Source organism: Lontra canadensis, unplaced genomic scaffold, assembly GCF_010015895.1.
Source record: "Lontra canadensis isolate GAN:19392208 unplaced genomic scaffold, GSC_riverotter_1.0 scaffold12, whole genome shotgun sequence".
Classification (NCBI taxonomy): Eukaryota; Metazoa; Chordata; class Mammalia; order Carnivora; family Mustelidae; genus Lontra; species Lontra canadensis.
In genome coordinates this window covers 16,679,182-16,700,237 of record NW_022631006.1, presented here as the reverse complement: position 1 = coordinate 16,700,237, position 21,056 = coordinate 16,679,182, and the positions used below count along the sequence as shown (strand labels likewise).

Genomic DNA, 21,056 nt, shown 5'->3' with positions numbered 1-21,056 from the left:
AAGGCAGATGCTTAACCCACTGAGCCACCCAAGTACCCGCTGAACTCTTGAATTTTAGAGAAGAGTTCTACAACAGAATCCAGTTATTCCAGCCTTGGATTTTATGATTTCACTGAGATTAAACAGGAATCATTCTTTTACGATTTTATTTATTTGAGAGCAAGAGAGAGAGAGCATGAGTAGGAGAGAGAGAAGCAAACTCCCCGCTGAGCAGGGAACGCAAGGAGGTCTTGATCCCAGGGCCCTGAGATATGACCTGAGCTGAACAGAAATCATTTTAAGGAGGGGCACCAGGTGGCTCAGTCCAGTAAGTGTCTGATTCTTGGTTTCCACTCGGGTCATGATCTCAGGGTCAAAAGACAGAGCCCTGAGCTGGCTCTGGCCTGACTGGGGAGTCTGCTTAAGGTTCTCTCCCTCTCCCTTTGCCCTTCTCCCACACTCGCATGGACACACACTCTCTTTCTCAAATAAATAAATAAAATCTTTTAAAAAATCATTTTAAGGAGACTTATGGTTTAATTTATTTTCAAAAAAATTTCTCAATCCTATGTTTGATTTGATAGAACAAGGCACAATGTATATTAGTCTGTTTAAATGTTATTATTTGTAATGACATTACCGAATAATTTTTTCTTTACTGTGAAATAAGTATTATTATTACCATTTTACAGATGAAGAAATTAAGGCACAGACAGGTGAAATAACTTAAGGAGTCAGAAGAAGTAGAAGGAACAAAGATGGGATTTAGAGACAAATTGATCATGGTTTAAATATAGTACAGCCACCTACTAGCTTTGAGCAAGTTCCTTCATCCAAACCTTTTATATGTAAAATGAAAATACTACCACCTATCTCTCATATAGTTGATGTAAGGTATAAGCAGAAACACCTCGAAGAAAGCATAGTACAGATGGCCATTCAAGAAATATCAGCTCTCCCACCAATCCACAATCCTATTTTCTTCAGCTGGTACAATGGGTGTATAATGAATCCATATGCTGTTGTGAGGTAAGTGAGAAAATAGCACATGCAGGGTGCCTGGCAAGTACAGGACTCAATACATTTGTTCTCTCCCCCAATATTGCCTCCCTTACCCTAGGTCCCACAGTTACTGAATGGCTGAGACACAATCAAGCCACGATCTTGGTTGCACTATAAAACTGTTTCTGTCCACATGCATTTTACTTATAGTAGTACCTCATTACCTCATTTAACTGCAAAAACAAATTTAAGCCAGCTGCTTGATCGGTTGTTATTTTAATGTGTTCCCAGTAAAATCAAATTCATTTCTAGGGCAGCTTTACTTTTCAGTAAGCAGAAAAAAGTTATAAGTATTTCTGACTTGTAAATATGTATTTTTGATACATATTTCTACTGGCTCTTCTGGAATATATATTCTTAATATTTTATAAACTATTATAACTCAAAAGATTGTTAGAAATCTATTACTTAGGATATTAGCATTCAAATGACTTCATTTGATATGCTGAATTCAAAGATATTATTAGGTAGTCTTTTTATTTTTTCTATTTGCTCCCAAATTAAATAACAAGTAGGGTAGTAAATGCAGTAAATAAATGTAGATATTCATAAATGAAACAGATGTGTGAAAAATATGGACCAGATCTGCATTTATGAGGCAATGACCTTCAAAACTGGCAGGAAGCTGTTAACAATGTTCTTCACAGGGGAGCAATTATATTACAGCCCTCCTATGTATACTTCATTTCTCATGATCTACAAATATATTGGCATACCAGAAAGAATAGAATAGGCTGGTAAATGTGGCAATATTCACTGGAGGGATATAAGGCATTTTTCCTTACCTTAATAATCACATTCTAAATGCCAGATCAGTATAACTGATGCAATATGAAAGGCAAGACCAATACTTAGAATTTCCTACAACTGAAATTTACTAAATGTGGCTATTATGGCTCTAACCCAGGGATACATTTCTGACTCTCTAATCCCCTAACTATTCTCTGATTATCTCAAGAAGTACTGAAATCTTTCTAAAATATATACCTTACTTAAAGAAAAATATGGCATACCATACTTTAAGGGAAATGATTCCAAATTATTACCAAAATTTTTTTAAAGTATACTGTACAGCACTTCCTAAAATATTAAAAATATTGCTTTAACCTAGTAAGTAACTCGCAGTTCATTTCCATACTGATTTACAAGACTTTATGTCCAATGTCTGACAAATAAGTGCATGCACAAACACAAACACACTCACACACTACAGAAATGTATAGGGGGGAGAAAGTTGCCAAGAAAAACTCAATCTCCAAAAGCTCAAAAATGCTATATGCACAAAATATTAATTTCACATAAGATCCTGTCTTCTTGTTGTTGTTGTTAACCTTTCCTCACACTGGGTAAAAACAGAAGCAAGTCACAGTAGTGGTGCCAAAGACTGACATTACATAAACTTCAGAATTCCTTTGTTTTTTAATTTTCATTAAATAATCACAACACACCATCATTAACATGTCTAGACAGTGGACACTCACTCACGACAGTATAGTCGTGTTACACCAAGCTTAATTTTCTTATGTGGCCTAAATTTTTATAACACATTATATTGTAATAATGTAAAACCAGTAGGAAAATAAACACAACCGTAGCAAGATATAACAAGCATAAACCCAGTAAGTACTGTTTGACTTAAAAATATTATTTTTCTCAACACTAATAAAGATTTACCCACAACTATAATACCAATCAACCAACCTCAGAGCTTCCACCAACTCGGAAAAGTAACTAGTTGTCTTATTTGATACCTCAAAATCGCTGGTGGAATGATTATGTGAATTGCGTTTCAATTGTACTCTATACCTTGGCAAAAGTTAATGACCAGCCCCAGAAATTTTATTTCACCATATACCCCAAAGTATTTTTAGGACCCACAAAGTCTAAATCTCACGCTGCCCTTAATAGGTTATCCTGTACATGCTTTAAATTTTAAAACAAAAGGATAAAGACTTTAAAAGCTCTAGACAATGTATTCAAATGGTGAATATGTCAAGTCAATCCCTTCTCCTCCCCCACCCAAAACCAAAAAAGAACTGTACACCACACATAAAGATACAATAGAAACAAAAAGTAGCATGCCACTCATTCAGTAAGGAAATAATACAGAACATCTATCATATTCAACTGCAAAAATCCTTTCACTTGATGGCTAGTATCGTTAGGACTGTTTAATCTGTATTTAAGTGGCCTTAAAAGAGATTTTGCTCCCTTTCTCTGCCCTCCTGGATCTTTGGCAGCAGTCAGCACTTACGCCCAGAGCTAGTGTGGGGAGTGGGAGAAAAGGGAAAGTGAAGAGAAGGCTGAAATGAGCACAGAGTCAGCAGAGAGCAGCTGCTCTCATCCACTACCCAGCGTCTTTCTCACACAGCTATTTTCCGCTGTTGAGCATTGTCAGCAAAAAAATAAATGGGGGGTTGGGGGGGGCGGGAGACAAAGGGGGTAGGACCAGAGGCCGACAGTTTTTGTCTGCCACATCTGAGGCGAGAAGCCCCCCTCTGGTTTCTTGCTGCAAAGGCAAGGGATCAGGTGAGACCCCTCCGGGTCCAACTCAATTTGCTTCTCCTGAAAGAGCAGTTTCCGGCAGCGAGCGCAGGATCCTTCAGCGGCTGAACTAAACACCGGAGCATTGTCAATGCTCCTATCTCTGACTTTACAGAGGAGGAGAGAGGGCTCTGACTGCATTCCTGGGAAAGACTACTACTCCAGACCTGCCACACGGCAGTAGTGAAAAAACATAAGCAAGAGGTTGTAAAAATCTCTTCCAAAATACCAGGTTCTGAAGCAATGCTGCGAAGCATTAACGTATTGTTGGCGTTTCTTTAAGTCACCCATTTCTAGCCACGGCCAACCCTCAAATCTCTGGTACTTGTTGCTAAATCTTTGCCTCACACCCCCCCCCAAAATTGCCCAACACAATGAGATCTGGGGAGCGAAAGGCGGGAGGGGGGCCTAATCTCGAGAACACAGAGGGCTGGTCTCCCTTCCATAGGCCACTCTGCATGGGCTGCGCGTTCACTTCTACCTTCTGAGAGCTCTGACTCACAAATGCCGGGCGGGGGGTGGGGGGGTGATTATGACATTCAGCATTATCCTTCCAACCAAAGATAAGAAACGCCGGCCAGCGGTCCTTGCCTGGACAGAGAGCCGAAGCCTGCGCCCCCCGACGGGGCGGCCGGGGTAGGAGCCTCCCGCCCTGCCCGCCTCCCTGCGGACGCTCGCTGAAGATGCTCCCCACCAGGGCAGGCTCGAGTAGCCAGGATAGGGCGCCCTCGCCCTGGGAGAGGGCAGGGAGGGAGCTGGGGTCCGGGACGGTGGGACTCTCCCCGCAGCTGCGCCGAGCGCCGGGTACCCCGCCCCGGACCAAGTCTCGGGCGGAGGCGCTCTGCACCCGGGCCGTCCACCGCAGCCAGGGACGGACAAAGCACTGGGGTCTGCGGCGACCCCGGGCGGCGGCCGGGGGCCAAGTTAGCCAGACTCAGGGGACGCGGGGGTCCCGCGGGCAGGGCGGCGCAGCACTGACCTGGATGGTGCAGGTGTACTCGCTGTCGTCCAGCAGCCGCACAGTGCAGCTGTACTCGCGCTCCAGGCTCCTGCTGCTGCCGCTCATCAACCTGCTCAGCATCTTCCCGCCCGGCCGCCCGCCGCCGGGAGAGACGCGGCAGCGCTGCGGACCCCGGACCAGGCGCCCCTCAGCCGGGCAGCTCCGCGCGGGCCCCCGGCACCTGCACCATCACCCCAATCCGGTCGCGGCCGCTGCCTCCTGCTGGCCCAGCTCCTCCTCCTTCTCCTCCTCCTTCTCCGCCACCGCCTCCCCCCAGCCCAGAGCAAGCGCCCCGCTCTCTCTCCTCCGCGCCCCACTCCCCATGCCCAGTTCGTGGGGCGGGGCCTCGGCCGGAGAAGGGCCAATGGGGGTCAGCGCGGCGGAACCGAGTGACAGACGGTAGAGCCAATCGAAATAGGGAACTAGGATGATGGACAGGTAGCTGAATCAATCACGGGAAAGCAGTCGAACAGAACCTTGCGGGACCAGCCCTCTGGCGTCCCAAACGAGGGGCTCCTCTCCTCTCTGCGGTTCCTCCAGAAGCTATTTCCCCTCCCCCGGGCCAGGTGTGGGCACCCAGCCGGATAAATATCTGCTGCATGGAATACGTTTAGACTGGGCTTCAGGGGTCAAGTCCCACACTCTGCAACGCCGCGAGTCCCGCCCTCTCGGGAGCCGGGGCGGTGCGAGATAACAATCACTGCACCTGCAGAATGCAGGCACCTTCCGCTCGGGACTAGGCAGCTGCCCCCACCTGAGCTTTACCCGGAGTCTGCCTGGCGGGCCTGTCTTCTCTGGTGCTCTTATTTTGGAGAACATCTGTTTTACAGGAGCTACTTAAGTAAAAGCCGTAGGGTTCGCAAGGGTTTTTAAGCACCTGGGTTTAACCCCTCGGAAACCAACCGCTCTAACACCCTATGCCTCCCTTTTATTTTCAGAAGACAAAAGGAAGAGATTGAGGTGTGCTCCTTCAGCCGGTAGGGTGCAGAGGCAGTGATGGGTCCTTTCCTTGCACCTTCAGAACTAGAATTACCTTATCTCCAGACTTCTTCAACAAAACACCAAAATGTGTCAGGAGGTATATATCGCAAAGAAAAAAAATTGTCTCCTGCCCTTTGTGACCCTACATCTAAAGACCTCGTGTTCTTTATGAAAAATTCACCAAAAAACAATATTCTCCCTCAAAATTTTTTGATGGAAGGAAATGTTATATAAAAGAATCCTATCAACCCAACATTAATGCTGTAATAAATATATTAATTGAAAAATAATGCAATGTGCATAATTTCATATTATTTTCATTTATAGTGGTCGTGTTTATAGGGATAACACACATAACAAAGATGAAACCCTATATCAATTTAGAAAACATCTGACCTTTAAAGTAGGTCCTCACCCCCCACCCCCGGCGGGGGGAGGGGGTTCCTGTTGTCTCAGTCAGTAGAATGTGTGACCTTTGATGGGGGAGGAGGGACGTCCTGAGCTCCTGAACTCAAGCCCTATGTTGGGGTTAGAACATTCTTTAAAAAAATAAAGAATAGGGGCGCCTGGGTGGTTCAGTGAGTTAAAGCCTCTGCCTTCAGCTCAGGTCATCGAGCCCCGCATCGGGCTCTCTGCTCCTCGGGGAGCCTGCTTCCCCCTACCACTTCTCTCTGCCTGCTTCTTTGCCTACTTGTGATCTCTGTCTGTCAAGTAAATAAATAAAATCGTTTAAAAACATAAAAATAAAAATAAAGTATCCTTCCTCCCTAGTGTCCTTGGTTTTCACTATTTTTCTCCAATTTTTTGCATGGGACCCTCCCCCTCTTCAGTAATCACCTCAACAACCTGAATTGTTCTCCTTAGTTGTATTTTCCTTTGTGGCGTTCAATAGTCATAAGAGGAGGTTCCACTTTTCAATGTAATCCTGGAGGACTTAAGAATCGAGAACAGTGAGTCAGAAACTCAAGACTTCAAACCAAAGGTGAGTGCCTCTACTATGTAGCCCCAGCAGGTAGCCTGGGTGTGCAACATAGTAGGTATTCAATACGTGTTTGTTGCATGAAGTAAATTAGATATTTTATAGTGTTTAAGTCCCAGAAAAAGATCTATGAAGAAACTAGTAATTTCAGGAAGGCCTTGGAGACATGAAATCATTAATATGCCAAAGTGATATTCTACAAAGCTCAACTTTATTGTGTGGTTGGAGAAGATAATGAAAGAGTTCAGGCAAGCAGAACTTATGTTGAAGGCAAAAGTTGCTATTTGTTTACAGAATCTACAAGAGCAAGAAAAAATGTCCAAGAAACTAGAGGAAACCCAGTAGTTTGACAGTAGGGAAATGTCTTTAACTGGTTATGCAAATAAGCAGCTGTTAGAATAAAAAGGCAAACACCATGAATCCAGAAAAGCTCTAAGGAACTGAATGCAGTCTTTTTTCAGAGTATGACCGGAGATGCAATCAACAGGGATGAGATTGTGGGGGCTATGCCAATGTGTTAACATTCCTGTTCAGCCAAAGAAAATCATGTTAACTTAGATGCTCACCTCATTGAAAGACCAGTTAGATGTTCATCCATGGCCAGAAAGAGCTTCCAACTCTCCCCTTACTCGCTAAATCAGAACACTTTGTGAGGAAAACGGAGGTTGGATGTATAATGGAAGAAAAGCAACTATTGGTTTCTGGTTAAATGTACACCTATACAGGGATCAAGAGAGAAGCCTAAGGGAAACTAAAAACAAAAGACTCATATAAAATCAAACTGAGGAATATTTTATTTATCTTTGTTTTTCTCAAGTCTTTTGAGCAGGATGTCCATGATAATAAGGTTTTGTTCAATAAAAGGCTTCATGTGCCCTTGTTAATCAGAGCATCATAGCTTTCATGAATTTTTTAGTGTAAAGGAGGCCATATTTAAAACTCCAAACGACAATGAGTGAGCTCTTGCCTTCCAAATTATTAGGATGGCAGCCCCCTTTAAAGCTTCTCTACCTTCTTTCCTGTTGAGAAGTCCCTAGGGCAGATGCAGTCACCAACATAGGCCTGAAATAACTGAATTACTCCTGTCTCTACTTCAGATATCCCATACCCTGATATTCTGGGACACTGATCTCTCTCCAGCCAGTGCAACTTTCACCATTGTCTTGGGACCTGGCAGGAAGAGGCATTTCCCTCTCTTCTCCAGGACATCACAAATGCAGTCTCTTCCCATCAAAGTCTCCTTACAGCACAGCTAAGACCAGGGTTATCCAGAGTAACCTGCAGTTATGACCTGGCTACTCTCAAAGTCTTCATGGGCTTTGTTGTTGAGCTTTCAGCTAGGGTCCATGTGACTGAAGACAGCTCCCCTCTCCATCAAGAGTTCCCCTGACCATGTCTTGGACACTCAGGCTCAACCACAGAGAGAAGAAGCTCAGAGAAGAAAACAACTCCCCTCACCCAATTTAAGGTCCATTTTCAAAGTCCCATTTTCTGTCCCAGTTGCTGCCTCTCCCTAGGATGATTGACCTGGGAATATCTACTCCTTTAGAGGAGACCCCACCTCCCATCACCAGGCATATGACCTTGACCTTTGACCCATCTGTGCCATTGCCTTAAAAGCTTAACAGTCCAACATCAGCACATTGCTCACAGAGACTGAGTTAGTTATTCAGTCTTTACAGGTAGGTCCAGGTAGAGACTCACCAAAACCAGTCCAGTCCCTTTGCATAATTATTTCTCCAGTAAGTAGTAATGATCATGCCTGTCCTTGGTTGCCTTTATCTTTTAGATCTCAGCTTTTGTACTCCTGAGAACAAGGGCTCAAAAGAGGACATTCACATCTCCACAGAAACAATATATTGACACATATAGTCTACATCTACAGAGAGAAAAGAAACAGTTTTTCTCTTCTTTTCTGCAGCAATGTCTACGGAAGCAAGGCTCCTGTTCCATACACAAAGATTTGCATATCCAAATGGAGCACACTGCTTCACAGATTAAAGCATCTTTACTCAAGTTATAGTTTTCCAAGAATAATAAATGTATACTTGCTTTAATATGAGTAGCTGAACAATTCATTTAGTTTTTCCAGAACAGTTTACCTCTGTAGAAATGTTCAAGTCTTTTTTTTTTTTTTTTTTAAATCAGGACAGAATTCCCCTACGGTTTAATAGACAGTTTTTCCTTCTTCTACCGTCTTTTTGGATTTTCAGTTTGGCCCCCATTACACTTAGAAAAAAATTTTAATGTGGATTTTTATGCATGTGGCTTTTTTAGTCCTAATTACATTTATTGAGCATTTACTATGTGTTAGGCACATTATACTGTGTCAGCTTTCTTGAAAACATAATACATAGCCCAAAGAAAATGGGAAAATGAAATGTATAGACCAAGAAGTTCACAATCTAGGAGAGAGGGGTAGGTATATAAACAGTTAGCTATTACACCATACATGGAGCAGGAGCAAAACACTACAAGAGAACAACAAATGGTAAATTATTTAAGCCTGGGAGACAGCAAAGTCTTAGAAAGCATTTGAGTTGGGTCCCTAGGAATGAACTAGTATGGTGTTGGGTGCAGATAACAGAAGAAAGAGCAAGGTATGGGATGAGGAGTCATATTTTAAGTAGAAGAAAGAGCATGAGTAAAGACATAGAGACACAAATATGTATAGCATGCTTCAGAAATTGCAAATACCCCTGGATGGATAGCATGTGGAATGTGTTAGCTAGGAAAAATGGACTGAGACCAGAACATACAGGACCTTCCATGCCACAATTAGGAATTTGGATTCTGTTGCATGGACTGTAGGGGGGCATTGCAGGTTTTTAAGCAGAGAAATGATAAGATCAGATCTGTGTTTGGAAATGATCATTTTGGTAGCAGTGTCAATGATTAAATTACAGAAAGAGGAGATTATTTAATAAGGGGGAAATGCATCCAGAAAACAATAGAATGTCCTTAACAAGGCATCAGAAGCATTTACAATAGGTCTCTCAGATGTGGGTGCCAGGCTTTATTATATTTTCCAATTATGGTTCATTTTCCTTTTATTTCCAGACAGTCTTTAGCCATTGTTCTAGCAACAAAATGTATATGAAACAAAACAATTAATTCATTTATTTAAAAAATTTATTATGGTCTACTATGTGCAAGTCCCCATGCTAAGTGCTGAGAGAATTCAAAGATGAATAAGACACATTCCCAATCTTCATAGAATTTACAGTTCCATACAAACTGCAAAATTACTTCAACATTTATTAAGTATTCAGTTTATGTAGATTAATATTCAGTGCACATTGGTTAAAACATATATATAAAAGAGAAAGGCAACAAAGAAGAAGAAGGAATATGGGCAAAGAAAGTACATAAATCTGAAGAAACCAGAACAACCCATTTTTCTTGATTAGTAGTGTCAATTGACTATTTGCCCTGCAAAATGAAATCATTAACATTACTGTACTTCCTCTCAAACTCTGACTCTAACTCCCAATTTTTGTGGTTTATATAATCAGTTTTATCAGGCTTTATAATACTTATGGCTTTTAGCAACCATATTTCTTCTACTTCTTTAATCTCACTTCAGTATTCAAATGGATTCAGTGCTTGCAACCAGTCCTTTTATCCTCCAGATTCACTATTCCTGGAGGTTTTATTTTTTATTTTTAAAGATTTATGCATTTATTTGAGAGCAAGAGAGAGAGAGCATGAGCAGGAGGGGCAGAGGAAGAGGGAAAGAGAATCTCAAGCAGACTCGGAGCCCTACTAGGGGCTCGATCTCATCACTTTGAGATCAAGGCCTGAGCTGAAACCAAGGGTCCCATGTTTAACTGACTGTGCCACCCAGGTGCCGCCTGGAGGCTTTATTTTTATCCATTCATGTCCTGGTAGGTGGGATTTCTTTGCTAAGTAGTTTAAGAATGGCCAATAGCCACATAGTGTTTAACATAGTGTTTTTATTAGCTTCAGGTGTAGAGTATAGTGATTCCACAATTCCATATGTAACCTGGTGCTCATCACAAGTGCATTCCTTAATCCCCAACACTATTTCACTCATCCTCCCACCTACCTCCCCTCTGGTAACCATCAGGTTATTCTCTGTAATTAAGAGTCTGTTTCTTAATTTCTCTCTCTCTTTCCGTTTGCTTGTTTGTCTTGTTTCTTAAATGCCACATATGAGTGAAATCAGGTGGTATTTGACTTTCTCTGACTTATTTTGCTTAGCATTATACTGTCTAGCTCCATCCATGTTGTTGCAAGTGGCAAGGTTTCATTCTTTCTTATGACTGGGTAATATTCCATTTATATATAATGTCTTCTTTATCCATTCATCAGTCGATGGACACCTGGGCTGCTTCCATAATTTGGCTATTGTAAATAATGCTGCAGTAAACAAAGGGGATGGATGTATCCCTTCATATTAGTGTTTTTGTATTCTTCCGGTAAATATCCAGTATTGTGGTTACTGATCATAGGGTAATTCGATTTTTAACTTTTTGAGGAACCTCCATACCGTTTTCCAGAATGGCTGCAACAGTTTGCATTCCCACCACAGTGCATGAGCGTTCCTTTTTGTCCATATCCTCAACAACACCAGTTGTTTCTTGTGTTGTTGATTTTAGCCATTCTGACAGGTGTGAGGTGATACCTCTTGGTAGTTGTGATTTGCATTTCCCTGATGATCAGTGATGTTGAGTAGTTTTTCATGTGTCTCTTGGCCATCTGTATGTTTCTTTGGAGAAATGTCTGTTCAGGTCTTCTGCCTATTTTTTAATTGGATTATTTGGGGGGTTTGCTGGGTGAGGGGGATGTTACCTGAGTTCTTTCTTATCTACCTGTTGCATTTATACTGAACAAATACTTGCATAGAAATGTTACTTTGCGCTCACACTTTCTTCGCTTTCTTTCAGAATTTTATAGCCATCACCCCTTTGTCTTTTTTCCTCACATTTGCAATGGGAAAGTCACAGATGAATCAAACTTTTCCCAAATGTGACTTTTTTTTTTCTTTTTCAAGATACCTGGAGGATTCATATATTTAACTCTGAAGTTCAAGAACTTAATCAGAATATATCTCTCTCAATTTTTCTGAATCAATTTTCCCTGGTATAAGAGGGGTAGTTTTCTGAACAATAGCTCTTATTATCTTTGAATTTGTTGTGTTTTCTTCCAGGACACCAGTTAGCTCAATATTGGATCATATTTGAGTATATATTTTTTACTTTTTTTTTAAATTCTCAAACCTCTATGGCCTTTCCCTCTTTATTCATTGTGTCTGTTCCAAGTCTCTCCTCCATGCCATTAACTTGATTTTTAGCCAAGTCTATTTTGTTCCTTGCTGTTGAAACTACAACCCCAAGATCAAGGGTTTCATTCTCCACTGACTGAGCCAGCCAGGCACCCCTCAATTATTCTGTTGTTTTTATGTTTCACCTGGGATTTCTTATTTTATTAAATATTATTTCTTACTGAGTCTATAGTAGAAAACATTCGTAAGGAATATGCTTCTTGGGGTGCCTGGCTGACTCAGTTGGAAGACCGTGCAACTCTTGATCTCTGGGTGGTGACATCAAGCCCCACATTAGGTGTAGAGATTACTGAAACAAATAAACTTTAAAGGCACCCGGGGTGCCTGGGTGGCTCAGTGGGTTAAAGCCTCTGCCTTCAGCTCAGGTCATGATCTCAGGGTCCTGGGATGGAGCCCTGAGTCAGGCTTTCTGCTTGGTGGGGAGCCTGCTTCCTCCTCTCGCTCTCTGCCTGCCTCTCTGTCTACTTATGATCTCTGTCAAATAAATAAATAAAATCTTTAAAAAAAAAAAAAAAAAAAGAATACTCTTCCTTTCTCTGGGTTGTGACCAAAAAAATTTCTCCTTGACCAGATTTTAATCAGCATCTTCTGAATCCTCATCCCAATTAGCTTTGACTTTTGGACTTTTTTCCATCCTTTGGGATTTTGTCCATCTCTGCATCACTCAGTTTTAGGAAGAATCTGTTAAGTCAGTTTAGCCAGAATCCTCCCAAACTCAATATCTGATCATCTTCAACATCTTACCAAATACCTCATCTCCTACTCTTTCCCAGGTGATGTTTGATCACTTTGGCCCATCTTTAGCAAGAATCTTGTTAGGCTGGTTTTGCCAGAATCTCACCTTATCCCTATTTCTTCTTAGTAATTGTTCATCCACCAACCACACACCCTGTCCTGACTCTGCTCCTAGATTATAAATTCCTAGTTTTCCTTACTGTATTCAGAATTGAGCCTGGTTTCATACTGAGGTCTCTTTTCTCCTGAATAATATTTCTGAATAAAATCTCTTTTTAATCACTTTAATAACTTTGACTACTGTCCAGCTCTGGTTTTTCCTTAACAGTTGTTTTCATCTGAACTAGATCTTCCACCTGTTTTTCTTTTTCTTTTCCTTTTTTTTTTTAAGATTTTTTTTTTTTTTTTTAGATTTATTTATTTGACAGGGAGAGAGACACAAGCAGGGGGAGTTGGAGAGGGAGAAGCAGGCTTCCCGCTGAGCAGAGAGCCCGATGTGGGGCTCAATCCCAGGACCCTGGAATCATGACCCGAACCGAGGGCAGATGCCCAACAACTGAGCCACCCAGGCGCCCCTTTCACCTGTTTTTCAAAAAAGATCCTTCACCTGTTTCTTTCTACCATGCTTGAACGGTGGTCATGTTACTACGGTTCACCCGGTTCATGCTTAGCATGGACAGACTTTTCAGACTTTCACTTTGCTCTGATATATGCCAGTTTTTCTTACCTCAGTTTAAGAGTTCAGAGTTGTTTTCTAACTAATTTTCTCTAACATGAGGACTGAGGATAAGGGAAAGAAAAAAAGGGAGTTAGGGCCGAGTGATGCCCTTATTAGCCTTTCTCTCTTGTAAGACCCAGTTAAACAGCCTATGCCAGCCCAGTCTAACCAGTCAGGGGTGCTAGAACCCTCCTGCATAACTTGTATCAGTTCTTTTGCTCAGCCTATGGGAAATGGAAAGCTCTGGGGGAAAGGGAAATGGAAAGCTCTGGGGGAAAAGGAAAGCTCATGTGGTATATGGAGGCTTCTGTCTAAAACAATTTACTTGGATTCCTGCATCTCTCCATGCTCCCCAGAATTACTTATCTATACCCTCAGAATTCTTCACATGTTAATGAAGGTATTATCGAGAATACTCAGAGAGCTGTCAACTCCCCACTACACCCTTATTTCCTCTCAATCTACTCTGAGGAATGGGGGTAGGGTGAGGAGCCATACTTACTGTACCAGAATATTCTTTTTCATTTGTTGGCCACTTTTTTAACATTTAATTTATGTGTAAGGTTTTATCCTTTACCTTGTTGTAGCTGCTGGCAAATTTTGGGCTTTGCCAATGAAATTTTGTTCCTGTTGTTCATTTCCTTAGGTATTGGTTGAGAGAAAAACTGCCACCCTGCCCAATTCTTGTCTCCTTACTCAGAAGTTTGTCACCTAAGGTCAACTAGGTTTGAAGTAGTTGCTAATCAAAGATATTTTCATAAAGACATTCAAATAGAAAAGAAAGGAAGAATAAACATTCCATAGTGCACATGTTAATCATTCAGTAAATGTCTGCAGAATTAATTTAAAAGTTTCCCTGGACATCGTTCAGTTAATTAAAACTGCAAATCATTATTACATCTTATCATTTCAATTTTTCCATTATAGTAATAAGGGAGCCCTCACTATATGCCAGAGACTCAGCTGGGTACTTTACATGCATTGTCTAATTGAATCCTCACAACACTATGGTGAGGTCGGGCTATTGCTACCATCCCCATTTTATAGATGAGGAACTTCCAATGTAGTGAAAGGAAACAATCTGTCATAAGCATTCTGCTATCAGGAGGCAAAACCTGGACTCATATCTAGGTGTCCGGTGCCAGAAACTATGCATTTAATAACTATGTTACATAGTCTTCTTTTTCAGGAAGTTAATGAAAAGAATGGAGTCAGAAGAACTGAATACAAGCTCTAGATCCAACATTATGTACAGTATAATCTTGGCAAGTCATTTGAAGTCTGTTACTCATTCATAAACTGGGGATAATAAGGTCTTCCCCGGCTATTCTGAAAGTCCTAAGACTTTTATTTTAAAATAGCAGGTTGAATGTAGCATTTACCTCTGTTCTTGCTCCAAGTCCACCCAAACAACAGTAACGTGATTTTTAAAAAGCATAAACCTTTGAGGGGTGCCTGGGTGGCTCAGTGGGTTAAGCCTCTGCCTTCGGCTCAGGTCATGATCTCAGGGTCCTGGGATCGAGCCCCACATCCGGCTCTCTGCTCAGCGGGGAGCCTGCTTCCCCCTCTCTCTCTGCCTGCCTCTCTGCCTACTTGTGATCTCTCTCTCTGTGTCAAATAAATAAATAAAAAAAAAAATCTAAAAAAAAAAAAAATAAAAATAAAAAAATAAAAAAATAAAAAGCATAAACCTTTGAGACCAAAGTGAATGGAGAGGAACCACGGCAATAACATTTTGGAAAACTGAAAATACACGGGTGCGGGGTTAAGAGTTGACTGAGCAGACCCAAGAAAATTGAATCCAAACCCAGCAAAGGGGAGAGCTGAGAGGCAATATGATTTGCACACAGAACCCACACAATATTTAAAGATTGATATACCAGGTACTTAATGGAAGTGGAGCCAAGACTGATAACAGAATTGTTTGAAAGTCCATTTAAGTAACGGTTCCCTTCCTCAACTCCATGCAGCCGAGAGACTTCTTTTCTCCACTCTGTTGGGCAATTCCCTGGAGAGAGCAAAACAGAGTTTCTGAAGGGGGTGGGGGAGTCACCAGAAATTTAAGAAATTTGAGTAATATCTCTAACATAAAATACAGAGACCAAAACAAAAAAGAAACTGTCAACTTCAAGGTTGGAAAGACTACACAGGAGAAAGAAAAATTTCAAAAAGCAATTTATTAGTAAAGATTCTAACAGAAATAGGAGATGAGGGGCGCCTGGGTGGCTCAGTGGGTTAAAGCCTCTGCCTTCAGCTCAGGTCATGATCCCAGGGTCCTGGGATCAAGCCCCGCATCGGGCTCTCTTCTCATTGGGGAGCCTGCTTAGCCCCTTCTCTCTCTGCCTGCCTCTTTGCCTACTTGTGATCTCTGTCAGTCAAATAAATAAATAAAAATCTGAAAAAAAAAAAGAAAAATAGGATTTGATTTGGCATCTCTTAAATAAGTACAGGATGCCATTCAGGGGGGAAAACATTCTGATAATAATAACAAAAAAAGAGTACCTTTATACGTATAAAATAAAACAAGAGAAATGAAAATTGAAAGGTAATAAAAATAGAGAGAAAAGGTAGAGGGCAGGAAATTATCAAAGGCACAATTCAAGAAAATTTTCTATGCTGCAGAACACGAATTTCCAAATTTAGAGGACCTACCAAGTGCCCAGTACAATAGATAGAAACAAAGTCACACCATGGCACACCACTGTGAAATTTCAGAACACGAGGAACAAAAATAAGCTTCCAGAAAGGAAAAAAGCTACAAACAAGCATTATGATTACAGTGGACTTTTCAAAAGAACCCTGGATCAAGAAGATATTAGGGCAAAATCCACATATTCTGAGGAAAATGATTTCCAACCTAGAATTCTGTATTCAAATAAACTACCAATTGGATAAAAAGATATTTTAGACATGCAAGATCTCAATAAAAGTGACTCTTATGCACCTTTCCTCAGGAAGCTATTGGAGGATGGGCTCTTCCAAAATGTGAGCGCTAACCAAGAAATAGGAACACATGGTAGATTGCATTATGTGTTCAAAATATTTCCTGCCTCTCTCTATCAGGACTAGAATTTTACTCCCATCCCACTAACGTCAATCTTGGCCATCGGTTTGCTCTAACAATAAAATGTAAGAGAAAATGCTGACTCCCATTGCTCTTTTCTTTCCCAAAACATTGGTATGGCTCAGATGATGATAGCTCCTGGGTCCTGGGAAAAAGCCAAGAGGGAGCAGGGGTGCAGCCAATCCACAATAAATAGCTAATGAATAATAATAAATAATAAATGTTTTTTGTTTGAAGCCACTGAAATTTTGGAGTCACTGGGGGCACCTGCCTGGCTCAGTCAGTAGAGCATGCGACTCTTGATCTCAGAGTTGTAGGTTCGAGCCCCACATTGGGTCTAGAGGTTACTTAAAAATAAAATATTAAAAAAAAAAAAAAAGATGTTTTAGAGTTGTTATTGAAAAAGAAAAGAAAAAAGTTTCAAAAGTTCATACATATGATCCTGGAAATGGGATCTAACACAAGAAAGAGATATGTGCATCCAAAGCCTTAGAAGGAAGGAAGGAGGGGCACCTGGGTGGCTCAGTGGGTTAAGCCTCTGCCTTCGGCTCAGGTCATGATTTCAGGGTCCTGGGATCAAGCCCCACATCAGGCTCTCTGCTCAGTGGGGAGCCTGCTTCCCCCTCTCTCTCTGCCTGCCTCTCTGCCCTACTTGTGATCTCTCTCTCTGTCAAATAAAAAAATAAAAAATAAAAAAAAAGAAGGAAGGAAGGAAGAAATTAATTCTCAGACTAATGGTAAAATTTAATCCCAGAATCACAGCTGTGAAGCAACTCTAGAGAAGAATCAAAGCCAAAATAGAGGAAATCACAGGGCTCTCAGGTGTTTCAAAGAAGGTAAAAGTGATAGATGTAACATAGTGTAAAGAAAGATATTTCTGGGGGAGAATTTCATTGAGTTAGTGATAATTATATCAAAACAAAGCAAGTGAAAAATAAAAATGAAGCATTTAATAGCTCTAGGAAAAACAAAAGGAAAAGTTGTAGTAGTATATAAGCATTTACATAGTCATAGTAATATAAGTGTTGATTTTATTTAACCAACAGTACGATATAACTATATTGGGAGAATGAACAGGAAACGACGTACATGTGTGATTGGGGTAGGCTGGGGGTAGAGGTAGTTGAAAGATATATCTTTCATAGATAACACCTAATTTTTTTTAAATCAAGAAGTAGCAGCATAGGCATATTATTTAGAGATACTGAGACAAATACAAAAAGAAACAGCTAAAATAACTGAAAATTGTTGCCTCTGGGGAAGGAAGATGAGAAAATTGGGGACCAGAGAATCGCTGTTTTCTGTAATAAACTTTATAGAACTATTTGACTCCTATACTATATGTATGTTTAAAATAAAATTAAATATGAAAATAAGATGAAAACTAGGGGTGCCTGGCTGCCTCAGTCAGTAGAGCATGAGACTCTTGATTTCAGGGTCGGGAGTTCGAGCCCCACGCTGGGCATTGAGTTTACTTAAAAAAAAAAAATGGAGGGGCGCCTGGGTGGCTCAGTGGGTTAAAGCCTCTGCCTTCGGCTCGGGTCATAATTTCCAGGGTCCTGGGATGGAGCCCCACATCGGGCTCTCTGCTCAGTGGGGAGCCTGCTTCCTCCTCTCTCTCTCTCTCTGCCTGCCTCTCTGCCTACTTGTGATCTGTATTTGTCAAATAAATAAATAAAATCTTTAAAAAAAAATGGAAACTAAACTTAAACATCGCAGCACAGGGGCAGCTTAAGGCTTAAAAACTCAAAAGACACAAAAAGAAAATTAATATAATAAACCAGTGCAACACATTTATACACCCAATAAAGGAAAGAAGGGGAGGGAGGAAGGAAGGCAGACAGGAGGGAAGGCAGGAAGGAAGGAGAAAAAGAAGAGTTTGAAAGAACTTTGGGGCCTCCTGGGTGGCTCAGTGGGTTAAAGCCTCTGCCTTCAGCTCAGGTCGTGATCTCAGGGTCCTGGGATTGAGCCCTATGTCAGGCTCTCTGCTCAGCGGCAAGCCTGCTTCTCCCCCTTTCTCTGCCTGCCTCTCTGCCTACTTGTGATCTCTCTCTCTCTCTCTCTCTGTCATAAATAAATAAAATCTTAAGAAAAAAAAAGTGAAAGAACTTTGTAAACTGTAGAGCACTGAGAACATTTATAGCAAATGTGAACAAGTTAGAAGACTGTGTAACATGGAAGCAGGAGATCATAATGGGTAAAAGCATGACTCTAGGTTCAGATAGCCCATGACTCAAATTCTAACTCTACTACGTACTAGCTGTATGACCTTAGGAATATCACCAAGCCTCAGATTCCTCATTCGTAATACAAGGATAATAATAGTCCTCTCTCCTAGCCTTGATGTGAGAATGAAAAGAGATCAACACTTCCATGAAGAAAACATCAGGAAAATTTTAGCTAATACCAACCTCTTCTGATCTCTCGTCTTCCCTGTGGACTGACGGACATGAAATGGATGACAAAAAGGCAATCAATAGAAGGGAAAATTGGAACCAAAAAGCTGAGATGATACCCAAACCGGAGAGCCAGGCTCTGAATAATTGAAAACTGCATTGTGGTTGCTTTGGCTGCAGCAGTCGGCAAGCCAACTGCCTCAGAGCTACAGCTGTTCCTTGCTCTTCTCTGTTCCTTTCTTGTTCCTTTCCCTCCTTCCTTCCTAACTATTGTCATTATCATCATCTTCTAGTGCACACTGAGCATCTCATTGATTTAGCAAATGTTAGTTGACTTCTAAATGCACTTCTTTTAGTCTCTGCTTCCCTTGTGCTCAGCTTATCTACGTACATAATTTAGGCAACAGGTTAAGTTTGTAGATAGGGAAAGGAATTTTTTTTTTTTTCTGCAACAAGATGTTGTTATGATCAATAATAGGTAAGGAGGCTTATTAATCCAAGAGCAACAAGGATCTTTGACCAGCATCCAACTCTCCCAGAAGATCATTTTCCTCTGCAAATAGTGTAATTCTGAATCCAAAAGCCATTCTACTTCCCTAATCTGGTAATCATGAAACATGATTTTTTCAAATTAGATTTTTATGTCATGCTAAATAAACCTAGTTCTTCCTGGCATACTAGGACACAGGTTTTTTAAGGACGTGGTGAGTGGGGGAGCTTCCAAACTCTAAGAGTTTATTGCCAGGAGAAATCTAGGAGTTCTATGTGGAATATAGTCATTATTTTTTTTTTCTACCCATCACTCAGAGATGCAGCTAGGGCTAACATAAGGCGTCCTTAAGGACCACCATTCCTTCATTGAGAGAATGCCCAGAAGTTAAATGGTGCTTCTTGTGACTCATAGTAAAGAAGACAAATGAAACTGCCTAAGAAACTGCCTTTCTCATAGACACCCTGGTGTTTTGTTCTCCTTCTCTCCCGGTCCTTTTTATCCTCATCCATACAGGTGGGCCTTTGGGAGCTCGAGATTCCACCCAACCCATCCCTATAACCATCCCAGCACCCAGTGTAACTTAACCATTGCTGCTGTGGTTCCAGACCCACACTGTAGCTCTGACACAGAATTCTCCCCAGTTTCTAGTTTCTTTCTTTCTTTCTTTCTTTAAGATTTTATTTATTTATTTGACAGAGACCGTGAGAGAGGGAACACAAACATGGGGAGTGGGAGAGGGAGAAGCAGGCCTCCTGCCGAGCAGGGAGACTAATGTGGGACTCCATCCCAGGACTCTGGGATCATGACCTGAGCCGAAAGCAGACGCTTAAAGACTGAGCCACCCAGGCACCCCAATGGTTTCTGCGTTCCTTCCTGGTTCCTTTAGTTGGCTCCCTAGTCTTCAGACACTGAAAAATCACAGTCCCCCCGAGAAAAGGTCTAGTAGGCTCTTACTAGTCCTTCATTCCAGATGCTGCTTTATGCAAATAGCAGACTGTTTAGATCTCTAACTATTCCTTCTCCTGGATTTCCCAGCACCGTGCTATCTACCTTAGAAAAATTGACTTTAAGTTACTCCTCCTTCTTCTGCTTCCCCAAGCCACCCTCCCTTTCCTATCTCCATATCCTTCTGATATGTATCAGTGAGGCAGGGTTTCCTCCCGAGACCTGCAGCTGGGTCCACTTTGTACCTCTCCTGAGCCAGTGTACCTTGTCCATGTGTAGTTAACTAGCACATGCTGGCCCTCTCCTAAGACAATACAGTCATCCAACCAACGTACTGGGAAGAATGTGATTCTCACAAGGAAGTAAGGAGTCTGAACTCTGGGTCAACGCAGTTGGTCCTTGCATGCATGACTCTATAGCTCTCCATACCTACCCTTCTGCATGTTAAAAAGACATATATCTATTTCCCTACTTTTGAGTCACTAACTGGGTTTGAAAGAATATGGCACTGGTTGGAATAATTAGTTCTGTTGGTTGAACTTTCAAAAAATATAATATTTTTCTTTCTGGGGGCATACTAACCGATAATGACACTATATGCTAGGCACTATACTCAGTGCTTTCTATAAGCTAACTCACTTAATCCTCACAACTACCCAATGAAGTAGTTGTTATTTTTTAAATTATTTATTTATTTTTAATTCCAATATAACTAACATAGAGTGTTATATTAGTCTCGGGTGTAGAATATAGTGATTCAACAATTCTATACACTACCCAGTGTTCATCACAATAAGTGTACTCTTAATCTCCTTCACCCATCTCACACTTCTCTCTGACCATCTCCTTTCT

At 41.3% G+C, this 21,056-nt stretch overlaps 1 protein-coding gene across 4 annotated transcripts in view; it reads right to left on the bottom strand.

Moving 5' to 3' along the window:
• Positions 1-4,863, bottom strand: part of FRMD5 (FERM domain containing 5) — a 313,513-nt gene extending 308,650 nt beyond the window's left edge. For 3 of the 4 annotated variants that reach the window (XM_032856629.1, XM_032856627.1, XM_032856628.1), the window contains exon 1: positions 4,565-4,863. In XM_032856629.1, coding sequence (XP_032712520.1) covers positions 4,565-4,666 — 102 coding nt within the window. In that variant the 5' untranslated portion in view covers positions 4,667-4,863. The remainder of the gene's footprint in view (positions 1-4,564) is intronic. The other variant, XM_032856626.1, reaches the window with a different exon arrangement.
• Positions 4,864-21,056: the final 16,193 nt, after the last annotated feature.